At 43.8% G+C, this 15,069-nt stretch overlaps 1 protein-coding gene across 1 annotated transcript in view; it reads right to left on the bottom strand.

Moving 5' to 3' along the window:
- Nucleotides 1-5,901: 5,901 nt before the first annotated feature.
- The window catches only part of LOC308300833 (clathrin coat assembly protein AP180-like), a gene marked incomplete at both ends in the record, with an annotated part of 71,844 nt that continues 62,676 nt past the window's right edge, over nt 5,902-15,069 (bottom strand). The window contains 5 exons of the mRNA XM_080744731.1: nt 5,902-5,997; nt 7,200-7,286; nt 9,708-9,781; nt 10,382-10,471; nt 13,840-13,902. Of these exons, the coding sequence (XP_080600857.1) occupies nt 5,902-5,997; nt 7,200-7,286; nt 9,708-9,781; nt 10,382-10,471; nt 13,840-13,902 (410 nt within the window). The remainder of the gene's footprint in view (nt 5,998-7,199; nt 7,287-9,707; nt 9,782-10,381; nt 10,472-13,839; nt 13,903-15,069) is intronic.

Consider the following 15,069-nt stretch of genomic DNA (forward strand, 5'->3'; position numbering starts at 1 on the left):
CATCGTTTAATCACCTCATGGAGACTTGAATTCATGTTTCTTTTTTTGCATTCCTATGGCAATAATTTGAACCTATAGTGGTTCCCTATGGCAACACAAAGAGCCTGGTTTGTTCCCTATGGAGACACAAAGAGCCTGCTTTGTTCCCTATGGAGACACAAAGAGCCTCATCAAATTATTGGCTTAGGAATGTGACAAAAACAAAACAATATCCATGAATTCCAGTCTCCATGGGGTGAGTAATCAATGGGAAAAAAAGTTATTTTTGGGGTGAACTCTCCCTTTAACTCAGAGAGCTCGATCTCCGGGTTAAACTGAACCTCAGGATTTCTCAGTGAATGGATTGATGCTGTTCGCAAAATGGATGTTTCTTAATGTGCTGTTTGAATGCTTTTAGATGCTTTATGTCACTAATAATTAGTCGTTGCATTGACATTTCTCATATTGGCCTACAGATTATTGATTATGTCTGGTGTAAGAGGTATTTGTGATTATTATGCTTATTAGATGGTACTGTCTATGACCACAAGGTGTCACTAAAGGTTCATCTTTAAAGTTATGTTGAAGAAACAGTAGGCTGGTACTGTTTCTACCATGGGACTCCCTTATTTCCAAGTGTTTCGACCAGGTACCACCCCTGTATGCCATATCCCTAATCTTAATCCTAACCTTAACCTCACAGAAACTGCTATGCCTAAACCTAACCATAACCTCACAGAAACCATAACCTCACAGGAACTATATGCCTAAAATCTAACCTCAAAACAATGGCCATCTGAGGTGAAACCCTTGGAAAGATGGGAGTCTCGGTAGACCACACATTATGATGTTACACATTATGTTGACATGCTGATGGTGAATAAACAGGGGTGGACATTGGGCCTGTGGGCCCAAAGACCACAGATATAAAAAGCTAGATACCTCGTCCACCCGCTGCAGTTGATTGGAGCGACCCGTCCAACTTGATAGGCATAAAAGAGGAAGTGTCGAGGGCAGGCTGCCACTCAAAAAAACTACTGGCCAATCACAACGCGTCTTTTCCAGGACTTTTCCATTCAAAACTGCCCCTGATTTGCCTACCGACCTTGTTGTCTGTTACGCACATAGAAGAATTCCAAGCCTGTCAATCAAAAATGCCCACCAAGGCGAGACGGGAACCAGAGAGCCGGAAGAGGCGTCTACCTTTTTTATGTCTGTGCCAAAGACAGCCACTAAGTGGAGAGGGCCAATCCTTCAGTAGCAGCACCGGCCCACAGAACAGAGAGACATCACATGATTGGCCCACTGGCTTGTCTATCATCTGAATACTGGTCTAGTAGCCCAATCACTGGCTACTGTGGCCCAGCAGTCCAACACAAACATTTAACAGCATACAAGCCCACATCGCATCGCTGCCTCGACACATTGTGGGCTTGTATGTTCGGTTCACACCAGTTGTGGTGGGCCAGTTTCCGCCCAAGATGCCAGGGGCGTATTTATGTCCCACTCCGGCCCTGTGAATAAACCAAACATTGGATTTAAGCAACAACACAGTAGCTACTAGGCTACCTTATCAGCAAAGAAGCACAGATCCATAGACATAAAGTGATGAGTCGTGGTGGTCGTTTGGATCAGTCTATTTGTATTTTATTGCATCTCATTGGGACTCAACATGCAAATGGGTGGTGAGGGGCGGGGGCGGGGGGTGCGGAGGGGTAGCCGGGTAGAGGGGCAGTGAAACCCCCCTCCTCACCTCCCCCCTCTCCCCCAGAAACAAAACAACAAAAAAACAAAACAGCCTTCGAATGAATGAATACTTTAGCAAACATTTACTTAATCCACGTTCTTTTCTTTTGTTGTTGTTCAATGTGTTTTTTAATTGTCTTTTTATTGTTGTTCTTCATCTTTTCGTTCAACACTTCTTTTTTGTTAATGCCACAATGGAGATAAGATACAGTCACGATTTTTTTTTTCTCTCTTTTTTTCATCTTTTGGAAATAAACGACACACACACAGAACATCCAGTGTTTATATTTGAGTGCTTTTACAGTGAAAGAGAGTCTCCACAACTTCCAAAGAATGGACGCAAAACGACCCACCGTACGGACCACTGCTTCACGATATAACCTTGGGAGGACATGGGAGGGTGCCTGTCTCCTCGCCTGTTCCATCTCCGACTTGACAAAACGTTGACTTACGCGAACATTTAACCACTTGAGCCCTATCTCGTACTTTGTCGTAGCCTATACGGAGGCGCGTCGCGCGAAAATAGCCAACCGACGTGGCTAACGGCGCGGCCGTTTGCTGCGTCGGTCGGCTATTTTCGCAAGCTTTTCGGAAACATTTTCACAAAATGTTTCAAATAAATTGTACAAGTTTTTTGTCCAAAACCGGGACACCGGGTTACAAGTCGCTGAATTCTGTCAAAAGTCACGTGGGGAGCGAGACGAGGAGAGAGGCCCTTTAGACAAAATTCAATACTCAAGATGTCTGTACGTGCTGTGTTACAGTGAAATTGGTGACCGTAACAAATCGTCACCAATATCGCCGTTACACATGGCAAGACGGGTAGGCAGAATGGTTTTTTTTTGTATTGGAATGTTGTCTTTTTGAGAGTACAGGAACCTCCATGATGCATGCTAATGATGCAGTACCACTCCACGCCAGCAAGGGAGAGCCACAGTAAACACTTTGGGGGGGCTGAGTTTGCATTCAATAATCAATACTGCCTCGGGTTAAATAGATATGTACAACATGGGGAGGCCGGGGCATTTTCTCTGCTTGCATGTTTTTTTGCATTTTCTTTTTTCGTTGACATAACTAAAAATATATGATACATTTTCATCTCAAAACAAAATACATTAAAGAAAAATAAAGGTATAATCTATCGTCAAGCTATTCTAAAATGCAGTAGTCAATTTGAACACAAGTTTTTTTGCAAGTGTCAAGTCAAGACAATCCCCCCCTCCCCCCAAAACAGACAAAGTAAAGATAAAAAAAATGACCTGAACAAAGTGTATAAGTACCGTTATTTGTTCTACGATATAGTGTGACTTGCACCGTCCAAAAAGCTCACACAGTTGATCCTGATCAGTTCTCGAAAACGGGCTCAAAGGGACGGGATGATGGCTGGTCAAAACGTTGGTAACACAGTGAAATCCTCAGAGTTAAATGTCTCTGAGTTGCGAGTGCACACATGGGACCGTGGTTGCATGTATACACTCAGAGAGTTAAAAGAATCAGTCAGGATTTCACTGTTTTATCTCCACCATTGTCTATAAAGATATCTTTAGAAAAAAAATCATCATTCTAACTCAAGTCGACAGCGGAGTCAACACCACAACGATAACAAAGACAATAGTGAGCGATTTATATCATTAGTCATAGTTATAGTGTTTGGTCGGGGCCGTCCCAGCCAAGCACTAAAAGCTACAAATTGAACTATAAAAGATATGGTTTTAAACCAGTGTTTCTCAAAGTGGATTCCAGGGACTCTGTGGGTTCCTTTATGGGGGTCTAAATTGGCCCATACAAGTCTGTAACTCTTGACAGTGTGAAAATGAACCATAACGGGTCCATTTGGTTCCATTTGTACACAGTCAGAGTTAAGGGGAAACCTTGAAATGTAAAAGTTTGTGAAACACTGTTTTAAACAATCGTTTTTTGGATGGCAAAGCCCACGCCTCAACCATAACGTTGACCGCTTTGAACGATATACAGTTATAATTACATCTATAGTGCTCGGTGTGGTGGACTTATGACCACTTCAACCCTATAAAGCCCGTATCAGAGTGTACGGTGGAGAGCTATCCACCGCAAATTTGAGGTGGAAAGCTTTCCACCTCAAGTCAGAAAATAAGTGCAGGCCATCATAGTCACTCACGGTGGAGTCCTGTACACCGTGACTGACTGGTCTAGATCGACCAATCAGTGAACGGGGTGTAGAGCCTGTCTGTCTGATAGTAAAAACAGAGAGATGTGTTGGGACTCATGGTGGAAAGCTCTCCACCTCGAGGAATGATGTAACGTTGTAGTTTCATGACTCAAAAAGACTTGAAAAGACTACACCGCGGTGTAAAGCCTTCCACCGCCCAGGCGACTATGATGCCGGCTTAATTAGTTGACCAGGAGGAGTCCCTCAGGGTCCTACGCGAGGCCCCCCCTCCTGTTTTCAACACTATCACTAAAACATTGTTGTCCCAAAACAGACGGGAACGCTTATAGAGTCCAAGAGGTTGCGCTGACGGCACGGTCAAAGTTTTGGTGACATCTTTAAAAACCCAGCTCCGGTTGTTCAAATTGGACAGCAGTTTATAAGAGGAGAGAGAGGGGGGGGGGGGGGAGGGGGGCATTGGCCAGTGAGGTTTACGCACACCGAACACAGTCCAACATTTAAACAACAAAGTCCTTTTGTCTGGGGGGGGGGGGAGAGAGAGAGATGCGCGAAAATAGGCTAAAACCAACATATATGCACCATTTCCAAAGTCAGCTGATATGCAAGGGTAATCCTGAACGAATCTAAACACGTTTAGTTTTTCTTTTTTTTTACATAGTTTTTTTAGTTTTTATAGTTGATTTTGTTTTTCGTTTTTTCCTCATAGTATATTTAAGTAAAGGTTAACATTGAAGTTACACACACACTCACACGCACGTAAACAGAAGTTATGTTCTCTGTAATTTCTAGGGTTTTTCACATTCACGGTTGTGCTACAACATTAGATTTAGGGGAGGGTAGAAGTGGGGGGGGGGGGGGGGGGGCTTCTCGGGGGCTGGTCGTAAGTAGAGCTGATGATGGCTGATTGGCTGAATGGGGGCGGCGGAGGCGGGCCTAGGATGGAGGGAAGGCAGGAAGGAAGCACAGACGGACGGATGGAAGGTGTGCACTCATCCAGATGATCCACAGAGCTCCAGACACAACAGTAACCACTGGAAGGAGACAGAGAGACAGACAGAGAGAGAGAGAGAGAGAGAGAGAGAGAGAGAGAGAGAGAGAGAGAGAGAAATAGTTTACATCAACAGCAAACTAAAAGATGTGTCATAGAAATGGGGGGTGTGTTATTCACTTCCTCCACATAGCTGATTTAAATCACTAAACAAAGCACCATGTAATCCCCATGCACTGGCATGCAGAGATTCAGGTGTCACAGGCTCACAGCAGCAACAGCAACCAGTCCCAATCTAGAAACAAGAGGGAAGGAAATGACACTAATGATGCATGACACTCATTTGCATGGCAGTGAATGGAGCCGGCTGGATCAGCTCATGAACAAAAACTATGAACGACTGAGATCTTTGTCATATAATCGGTTCAGGAATATAAAAGAAGACATATCACAGGTATTTTTTACAATCACTTGCTTTTGGATATGCACAGTACATAATGTTATTAAGGCAGCTAAACAGCGGCAGGTATAGTTTCTGTCTCGGAGATATCGTGAGATTTGGTTTCCTGACAGGAAATGGTGGAGAGTCTCGCGATACTAGCTAGTTCAGAAAGGTACTTTGTGCGCTCTTTAGATACCTATAAAGTTATACAGCCTACACACCGAAAAGCAACACAGCAGAAAACAATGCGTGACATGTTTTCTTTTACATACCTGAGTGAGCCGAGTATTTTATAAAGGTCTCTCTCATTCAGATTTTATTTTATTTTTTGTTCATGAACTGTCCAGCTGGCTCTCATAGACTCTATCGTTATTCACCGAACTTCCGGTGTGAATTTGCCACAGTGTGATGAATCTGCCGGGCAAGGATTGCAGGGTAGAGAAAATTACGTTGGTGTCATTTCCTTTCCTCTTGTTTCTAGGTCAGAATGAATTAGCTGTAAGGAACAGGAAGTGATTCCCACCTTTCACGCAAAGGGTCCATGGGACACATACAGTCGGGACCTACCTTGGGGTCTTCAGGGTAACAAGATCAGTTCTACATGAAGTCTTTGATGTTAAGGTCATCCAGGGCGTTCCTGGGGGCACTGGGGGGCGGGGGTCTTCGAGGGCTCTGGCCCGCGCCCGGAGACATCTGTGGGTTTGAGACATTGTTTCATTCTGCTCACTGAAACATCATTCTGTGTGTGTGTGTGTGTGTGTGTGTGTGTGTGTGTGTGTGTGTGTGTGTGTGTGTGTGTGTGTGTGTGTGTGTGTGTGTGCGTGCGTGCGTGCGTGCGTGCGTGCGTGCGTGCGTGCGTGCGTGCGTGCGTGCGTGCGTGCGTGCGTGCGTGTGTGTGTGTGACAATAATCGTTATTATCGTTTGTGTTTATCGTGATAACGCTATGCAGTGCAGTCTAATAAAGCACCATTCACACAATAACTATGACTATAACTATAACTACAACTATATGTGTGGGCCTGTGTCAGAGCCCGCACAAAAGGAGGGGTGGGAGGGGGGTCCCCATCTTCAGTCTTTTAAATGGCCGCCACTGCTATGCCCTATGGGGCTTTTAAGCCGTGACATCATTTTGTAGGCAGAGGAGAACTCTGCCCCCAGAGCATTTTCTGTCCCTCGCTATTTCAACACATCCGAGACAAAAATAACGACTAAAGTATAATTCTAACACAACTTTCCTTTCAACAACAAGGAGAAGAAAAATGTGTAAATAGTAAAAATAGTAAAAAGATTCACGGAAACTGGGGGCAGAAATTCTCCTCTGCCTACAAAATGATGTCATACTTAACAGCCCCATAAGGTGAGCAGTATAGTTGTACCTGAGGTCCTTTCTTTTTCCTTTCGTTCTTTTTCCTTCGTTTATTCAGGGAGGCCCATTGAGAGCTAGCTCTCCTTTTCAAGGAGGCCCTGATGAGGCCACCCAGGTGAAGGTCCTCCAGGCTCCCTCAATAACAAACCTTTCCATCTGAGCTTGGCGAGCGAGACTGAGTGAGTCCGAGTGAGTTTTTCATATTAGTTTATTTTTGGAACATCTTACATGACTTACACGCTACTAAGATGACCCTGAGGTATTTTCAAGAGAAAGAAATCTGGGTGACATCTGGATTCTCTATTAGAACCCTTTATTTAAATTACATATGATCGTTATTGTCATCGTTATTGTGCTTGTGGTGTGAAAGGCCCTTTACTTATTAAAGGCCAGAGTTAAAAATGGCACAAAAAACAGCATTCATAAAATTGACGATCTCCAACTTTTATGTCCTCACAATTATAGTATACAGTAATAAACAAACGTGTGTGCGTGCATGCATGGTCGTCCCCCGCGTTTTTTTTTTACCGGTGATCCTGGCGCGCCGCCAGCCTGTGGGAAGCCGCCTGGCCTAACCATGGGCATCATGGGAGCTCCGGCGCCGGGCGCCCCGGGCTTTGCACACCACACACAGAGGAGGAGGAGGAGGAGAAGAGACAGAGTAAGGACCAAACCTGGCTAGCTCGCCATCTTTTAAGTGTGTGGCTGGTTTTGTTGCAAACAAACGGGAGTTAAAAAAAGGGGGAGGAGGGGCCATTGGCCATCATTAGGTAGTGTGTTATGTTCCTAATGTCCCCGGACCAATGGGTGGTCTTACCATGCAGTAGTTGGGGTACGAGGAGGGGGAGCCCATAAATGCAGGGCCCCCCGTGGGGACGCTCTAGGGATGCGAAGGAGGGAGGGAGGGAGGGGGGAGAGGAGTTGTGGATGGTTACTAGACTACATATAACACAACAAGAGACAGGCACACTGCAACACACATACACACTGTACAGTGGTTCTCAAACATTATTATTTCAAGGAGTATTAAACTGATTATAGTAAATTTCACCCCCATTGATTCCGGATGGGGACCCAAATGCAATGCAATGTGTACTTGAGAGTCCTTTTTTCCGCTCTCTACCAAATGTCTTTGCCGAAAAATAGCCGAGCTTGTAGATCTGCTATTTTTTGGAAAATGTTCTGCCCCAGGATAATGGATAATATTTTTATTTATCGTGGCAATATCGTAAATTGCGATTTCTTTGGTCACAATAATCGTGACATGAGATGTTCATATCGTCCCATCCCTACTCAAGAAACCCTGAGGGTCCCCCCAGACCCCAGACCCCTACTTTGAGAACCACTGTGTAACGGCTAAACAGTCTAAAAGCCTGAGGTGTGTTCTGGTGGAGAGGTGTCACCTCAAACCCGGCGGTGGGAAAAGTGCTCACATTTTGTACTTTAAGTAAAAGTTTAAATACTTTATTACTGCAATGTAGAAATACTCTGTTACAAGTTGAAGTCCGTGATTCAAAATGTACTTGAGTAAAAGTAGCCTACAGTAAATGTACTTAGTTACTTTACACCACTGCGTCAAACCGTGTATTTTCAACAGGGGAAAAAAGGATGTTTGAAAATACAGTGTTTGTGTTTAACACTTTATCTTCCGAAGCATGAGTCAGGCTTAAGAATGAAGCTTAAAAGACGCAAACAAAAAAAGAACACACATGCACGCACGCACGCACGCACGCATGCACGCACGCACACACACACACACACACACACACACAAACAAAATGGTGGCAAAGACAAAGTGGAGGATGTTGTTAAAGGACCACGTCACCCATTTTTCATATGTTCATATAATTGATCCTCTCTAAATGCTTGTTATAAGATGGTGATCATTTCTGTTTACTCACTTAGTGTCTCAGAGGAGGGCTGTGGACAGTCCAGAAACCCCGCCGCCAGCCAGTGACATCATCGGCAGGCAGGAAACCCCATCGATGATGTCACTGGTAGGCAGGTTTCTGAACTGTGCACAGCCCACCGATGATGAGACTGAAACTGGTGCCATCTTGAACAGTATATAATGATTATTAGTGAGTCATAATTATATGTCTTATAAGGATTGTTTGTAAGTAATAATTATATGAAGATATGGTTGAAATTGTTTAGTTGCTCCTTTAATTCAAGACACAGCACAGCAAAACAAACAAACAAACAAACAAACAAACACAAATACACACACAACAAAAAGCCCTAACTTATCGTAATCTAAATTATAGGCTATGCTTTATTGATTTGCAGATGCATAAGCATGTAGCCTAGCTACTAAACTGCAGATAATGCTCTTTTTTTTAAAACGGTGGACAGTTACTCCTAGTTAGGTGGGAAGATAAAAACACGAGGTTGTATAAAACTTAAGGTCATGTAGAGAACAAGTCAGAGATGAATTCATAACCGATCAACTGAATATAATAATTAGGTTGATTTCATGGACTCTGCCTTGATTTTAAAAAAGTATGTAGAAGATTATAAGATATTGTTTCGAAAGCAAAGACTAAATCCTGATTTAGGATTAGTTAAGCAAAGGGGTCGCGCACCGACAGTAGCTATTCTACAACCTATTCTACAAGCTCACATGGCGACACGTTATGAGCTTGTAGATTAGCTATTTCCAGCATATAAAAGAAACATCCGGCTTTACTCTCTTGTGCTAGTTAATCGCTCTGCGGGAGATAATCCAGAAAAAGAAAATTATAATAATACAAATCCTGAGAAATCTGCCTAATGCCATTACTCTGTGGCATAAAGATTATCATCGTCCGTTAAAACGCAGAGACTACGAACAACAAGACCCCCCCCAGTCTGTCTGTGCTCCGACGGCACACCTCCCGCCTCCCTAGCTCTACGATTGGTCCACCTCTCGCGGGGCGGGGATGAGGGCCATGCTTTCATACTGTTAAGGTGATTGGCTCCATGCCCTGCCTGTCACTGCAGCCTTCATGCCCAGGCAGGCTCCACTCCATGCTATAAGACACAGACAACATTTACCATGGGAGCACCCCAGCTAGGGGGAGCTACCTGAGCTGCTGCTGCTGCCGCTGCAGGGGGCGCCATCGAGAGGTCTGGGAGGAGAGAGAGAGAGAGAGGAAGAGGGAGAGGGAGAGGGAGAGAGGGAGGGGGAGTGAGAGAGAGTAATTATATTGTGCGGACACAGGCGGATGTCTTTCCCAGGTGTTTTGCCCAAGCAGAGAGAGTTTTGAGGTTAGGTTTAGGCATTATTTCTCTGAGGTTAGGGTTAGGGTTAGGGTTAAGGTTAAGGTTAGGTTTAGGCTGTTTGTGTGAGGTTAGGGTTACGGTTAGGGTTAGGGTTAGGGTTAGGGTTAGGTTTAGGCATAGTTTTAGTGAAGTTAAATGTTTGGGGTATAAGCGCAATCAAGGCGAAACACCAAGGAAAGAGGGAGTCCCGTGCAGACACGTCCAAAGTCCGGCGAATCGTGGGATGAGAAAAGACTTTATATAGCCTGCGTCTTAGTAAATGGTTTACATTTGGCTATTGATAATGACATTGTGGTTAAATCAAAATGTTGTAATGTGTGCATGCATTTCTATTTGACTTTGTTATGGTCCAAAAGTGTAGTAGATGCAGTCAGACGCTATGAATTTAGAGGTCGCCAGAGACCTCCAACTGTCTGGCTACGGGCGGCGACTAAACGGTGACTTACTGCTAGCCATGTTAGCCATAGTGGCATCCAGGTCTCCCCCAGGCTGGGGGGATGCTGCAGGCTTCATTACGTCCCCTAGACCATCAAATACTGACACAGAAGAAGAGAGGAGAGAGAGAGAGGGTAGAGAGAGGTTAGCATCCTACAGCATCAATCAGCTAGAAGGATTTACTAGCAGGGATTACTAAATGATGGAGTCTCCATCGTAACAGAAGAGGAGCAGTGGAACGTGGAACTATAGAGGGAACCTAAATCACTGACACACACACACGCACGCACGCTCGCACACACGCACGCACGCACGCTCGTGCGCACGCACGCACGCCCACACACACACACACACACAGTGGAACGTGGAGCTATAGAGGGAACCACCATCATTGACACACACATGTGTGTCACACACGTGTTGCACACACGCAGGCGTAAACACATATGGGCTACACACGCACATATTTACTACAGCATTTATTATCGTATTCAATTCATTTCCTGGCAAAATCTATAATATTAAGCACTTAAAACGTATATACTTCATCATAGAAGAAATAACGCAAATAGCAGGTGTGAAGGACACGCTCACTAGCGTGTAGATCTGCTATTTTCATTGTTCTTCAAATGGTTAAAGTGTGTGACAGGACAGTGATATGACTACAGTGGTCAGCAGTATATCGGCTATACAACACAACACTGCCATGTCAGCTACAGAGAGTATACTGTACAATGCTGAGGCTAGGGAAACAAGACCTCGTGTAGCCTACTACTATTGTAATACATTTACAAACTTTGAATGAAACTTCTAAATCTCAGCCTGAATGTCTTCATTCAAGCGTCCATGTATAATATCGTCGTTGTCGGGTGAAAACCTTGTATGTCCAAAACCGTTCGTTTTGCGTTTATCCTTTTAAAAATGATTCAAACTAGTGAAAACAGACGATCTACAAGCGCACAATGCCTCGCACCGCGAGGCGTTGTGTGCTTGTAGATCGGCTGTTTTCACTACCTTTGTGCGACGGCCTCGTATGATGAAGCAGTGCTTTGCTTTGCTTTGCGAAAAAACGTACACATTTGAAACTTGGAGATACAAGGTTTCTGCCCGACAGTGACGATATGACACTCTGGTGGAGTGACACCGCCTTAAGGAGAAACATAACATAAGTCATGCTCAGCTAATCAGCCGTCTATATGTAAAAAAGAATATTGTGTAAAGCCACGTCGGCACAGCTGAGCCCTGTATGCTGCAATGCAGCAGTGCACTGTGGGAGAATTAGCCTGTCATATGGAGGAAGCCAGGAGGAACTCACCCAATCACACGGCAGGAAGCAAAAAGCAAAGAGCCAAACAGCCACCAGCAGAGCCAGATGGAGAGAGAGAGAGAGAGAGAGAGAGAGAGAGAGAGAGAGAGAGAGAGAGATGGGCGTTGATGGACAGAGAAACAGAAGGCCAAGAGAGAGAGAGAGAGAGCGGTGAGGTTTTAAAGGAGCAGGTGAACGTGAATCCATGAACATGAGAGAAAAAAACAAATACAGAAAGAGAGAGAGAGAAATAGTTAAAGCTTAAAGCCGTAGTTACACGCTAATATCCTGAGTGTCCATTAGAAGCCACGATCTGTGAAGATTTGTTATATGTCATTTTTAAGATCGGTGGTTGTTACAATTACCTGCATTACAATACAAAAAACTAAAATATCCATATGGGTTTCTCAAAGAATAGCCGGGTTTCTAGCCCAGTGACCACAATTTCTACAAATCTAATTTCTCTTTGGAATATGAGCTGCCTCTGTGTGTCAGGTACTTTCTTATGAAAACAGTGTGAAAGTGCCGTTATTGGAAGAGCTGTTTGTGTATGTATGGTTTTGATATTGTGGAGGGATTTTAGTTTGTTCTCAGTGGTGCTGAGGGCACCCTATATGGGCCTCTGGGCAAGGCTTACTTTTATGCAACTTATTGGACAATTATTATTACAATTATTTTTCAGGGCCACATTGGAAATAAGTGTTTCATCCCACTTTTATGTGTGATGAAACATCCTGGGTTGAAGTTATATTGTGATGAAAAGTCGCTAAATGTCTCTCAGTGGAAGAGAAGGGAGACCACTGCTATAGTTATCATATTGGTTAAAATAAAATGTATTTATCGTACAAAAATAATGATTGCAGCTTCAATTGAACTCTGGGACCACGCAAATGGAACCAAATGGACCCGGGATCAGGTCAATTTGCTCCCAGAGTTCCGTTGACACTCAGGTTTGCTACAGTGCAGTCTGTCAGTTGTGTAACACGCTGGGAAAAGAAGGAGATGACCAGGTGAGAGCGCAACCTTTGCCGTTTCCACGGTAACTCAGTTACCAAGGTTACCACCGGTTGCTCAGTGAGATGAAAGTAAAAGATCATTGGGATCCCCCCGTGAGATTATAGTTAATAACATCCACTGCAACGCTCCATCTGTGATGGAGACAGAACCAATGGCATAACGACGCTTGAAGCTGGTGTGATATCTATTTGGTACTGTATAACCATGTGTATACATTCCGACAGTAATCATTGCTATAGAATATTTGTTCAGTAACAAGGATCTCTTTGAATGATCCCACTTCAGTAATCAGTGCGCTGTTTAGTTCTTGTTCAGTAGAAATGTCTCAAATACCGGTAGATTATTTTCACCGAAGAAACCACATGCATAATTGACAGACACAGCCAGCTAGCATAGCATCATCTCGTTGAAAATGTAACAAGTACGTGTTTGTAGTCACATCTTTCAGTGCAGTCAAGGCTATTGCTTGGTGTTTCATAATTGCATTGCACACATGCCATGCATCGGTGAGGAGGGTGGGGGAGAGTGTTGCCATGGGAAATGTACAATTCAAGTCGTACCGGAGGCTTAAAATGATCATATTTGAAAGAAAACTATCGTACACAACCAAGAAAAGAGGAATCACAGGTACAGATCATCGTACAGAGGGTCAAATAATAGTAGACAAATACGATAATTATGGTACATCTGGCAACACTGGTGGTAGCTAGGGCTGTCACGATTATGACATTTTACATGACGATTAATTGTCACTCAAATAATTGCGATTAACGATTTAATTGTGTTTTTGTCGTTGACAATTACATTTCTGTTTGGCATTAAGGCTTTGAAGTTGCACATGGTAGATATGACACATAACCTAAATATACCGGTACAAAGAAATTACTGACATATTTGACAACTTTATACTTAAAAAAGAACATTGATAGTGGAAATAGCCGATCTACAAGTAGTAGATCTGCTATTTCCACAATTCTTTACTTACAAAAACATATATGAACATTTTTCAACATGGAAACGATTATGACGATTATGAAAAATTATTGCGATTATGTCAAATAATTGCGATTAGACGATTATGTAATAATTGTGACAGCCCTAACTGGTGGGGGTGAGTGTTTAATTCAGGGGGGGGTATAATATTACCTGACATGATGTCAGTTCCAGGGGTGGCAGGAGGGATGGGGTGGGCGTCTCCCCCGGCCGGCTCTGAGGGAGGGGGTCAAACCCAAAACATACCAGAGCACACACAGAGCGGGCCGGTCCCATTGCAGCATGAGGGCAGAGAATGGGGGGTTAACAGTCAACCTTCATCTCCACACAAACTGGGGCTACATGGTAGACAGACAAGAGTCCAGACATGAATATAATGCAATACATTGATACAGTGTGCCATCATCTTATTGTCCATATACAACATGTACACACGGTAAGCCTGGAATGCACCCTGTGCATTGACACACAACCACACAAACGCAAGAGCGCACACATACTGTACACACACCCCCACACACACACACACATGCTCATATTCTGTTCTTTACAAAAGAAGATCCAAATAAATAGTCCTCACTGTGCATGGTGTGTAACTAGACATTAAAGTGAATTACACTCCTACTAAAGCCACACAAAAGCCACACACAGTGAAATCACAATAAGCATTCGCTTAAGTTTTAGGTTTGTTTTTTGAGCGGTGCTCTTGGAAGGAGCTAAGCTCCAACATCTTCACTTCTCCACTTTTTCACCTATAGTAAGGAAAAGTAAAGTGCAAGACTTAAGGGTTGTATTAGCCTCTTAAATCATCGACAGCCACGCGCACGTCCCGAGTTTCCCAAGTTATAGCTGACCTATTAAACTGCCACGCCTGTGTTTCTCAGAGATATTTGTTTTATTTAATATAATCGAAAACCACACTGGTGCCGATCTGCTCGAAGAGTAGCGCATCCGGTTTGCACCGGAAACAGGTTCAAATATAAAAAACTAATCTCCATTGGCTCTCATGTTAAATTTCGCAGGAAAACACTGAAGAGACACAGTGTTGTCATCTTCCTGGCATCACCACAACAGCCACACAGCACAGTGAACGCCAATCATGTTAAATCGTCATGGTTTCCTGTGGAAATAAGCTTAGTCTTTTCATGGATCTCCTTTTAGTAGACCTTGTACCAGTGAACTGTACCGTCATGAAACTGTACCTTTTCCTGTGCAAACTTCTAATAAAGTCTTCAATCAATCAATCAAACCATGGGTGGCACAGGCGGGCGCTACTAGTACATTTTGCTACACACACACTATACGTGGGTGCTGGGTGTGAAAAGTTGTAGCAATGACACGCTCTGCGCCATTTTGCACCTAGTTTGACTAGTTAGCTTGTAA

This window comes from Nannobrachium achirus (genome assembly GCF_963921795.1).
Source record: "Nannobrachium achirus genome assembly, chromosome: 16".
NCBI classification, from domain to species: domain Eukaryota; kingdom Metazoa; phylum Chordata; class Actinopteri; order Myctophiformes; family Myctophidae; genus Nannobrachium; species Nannobrachium achirus.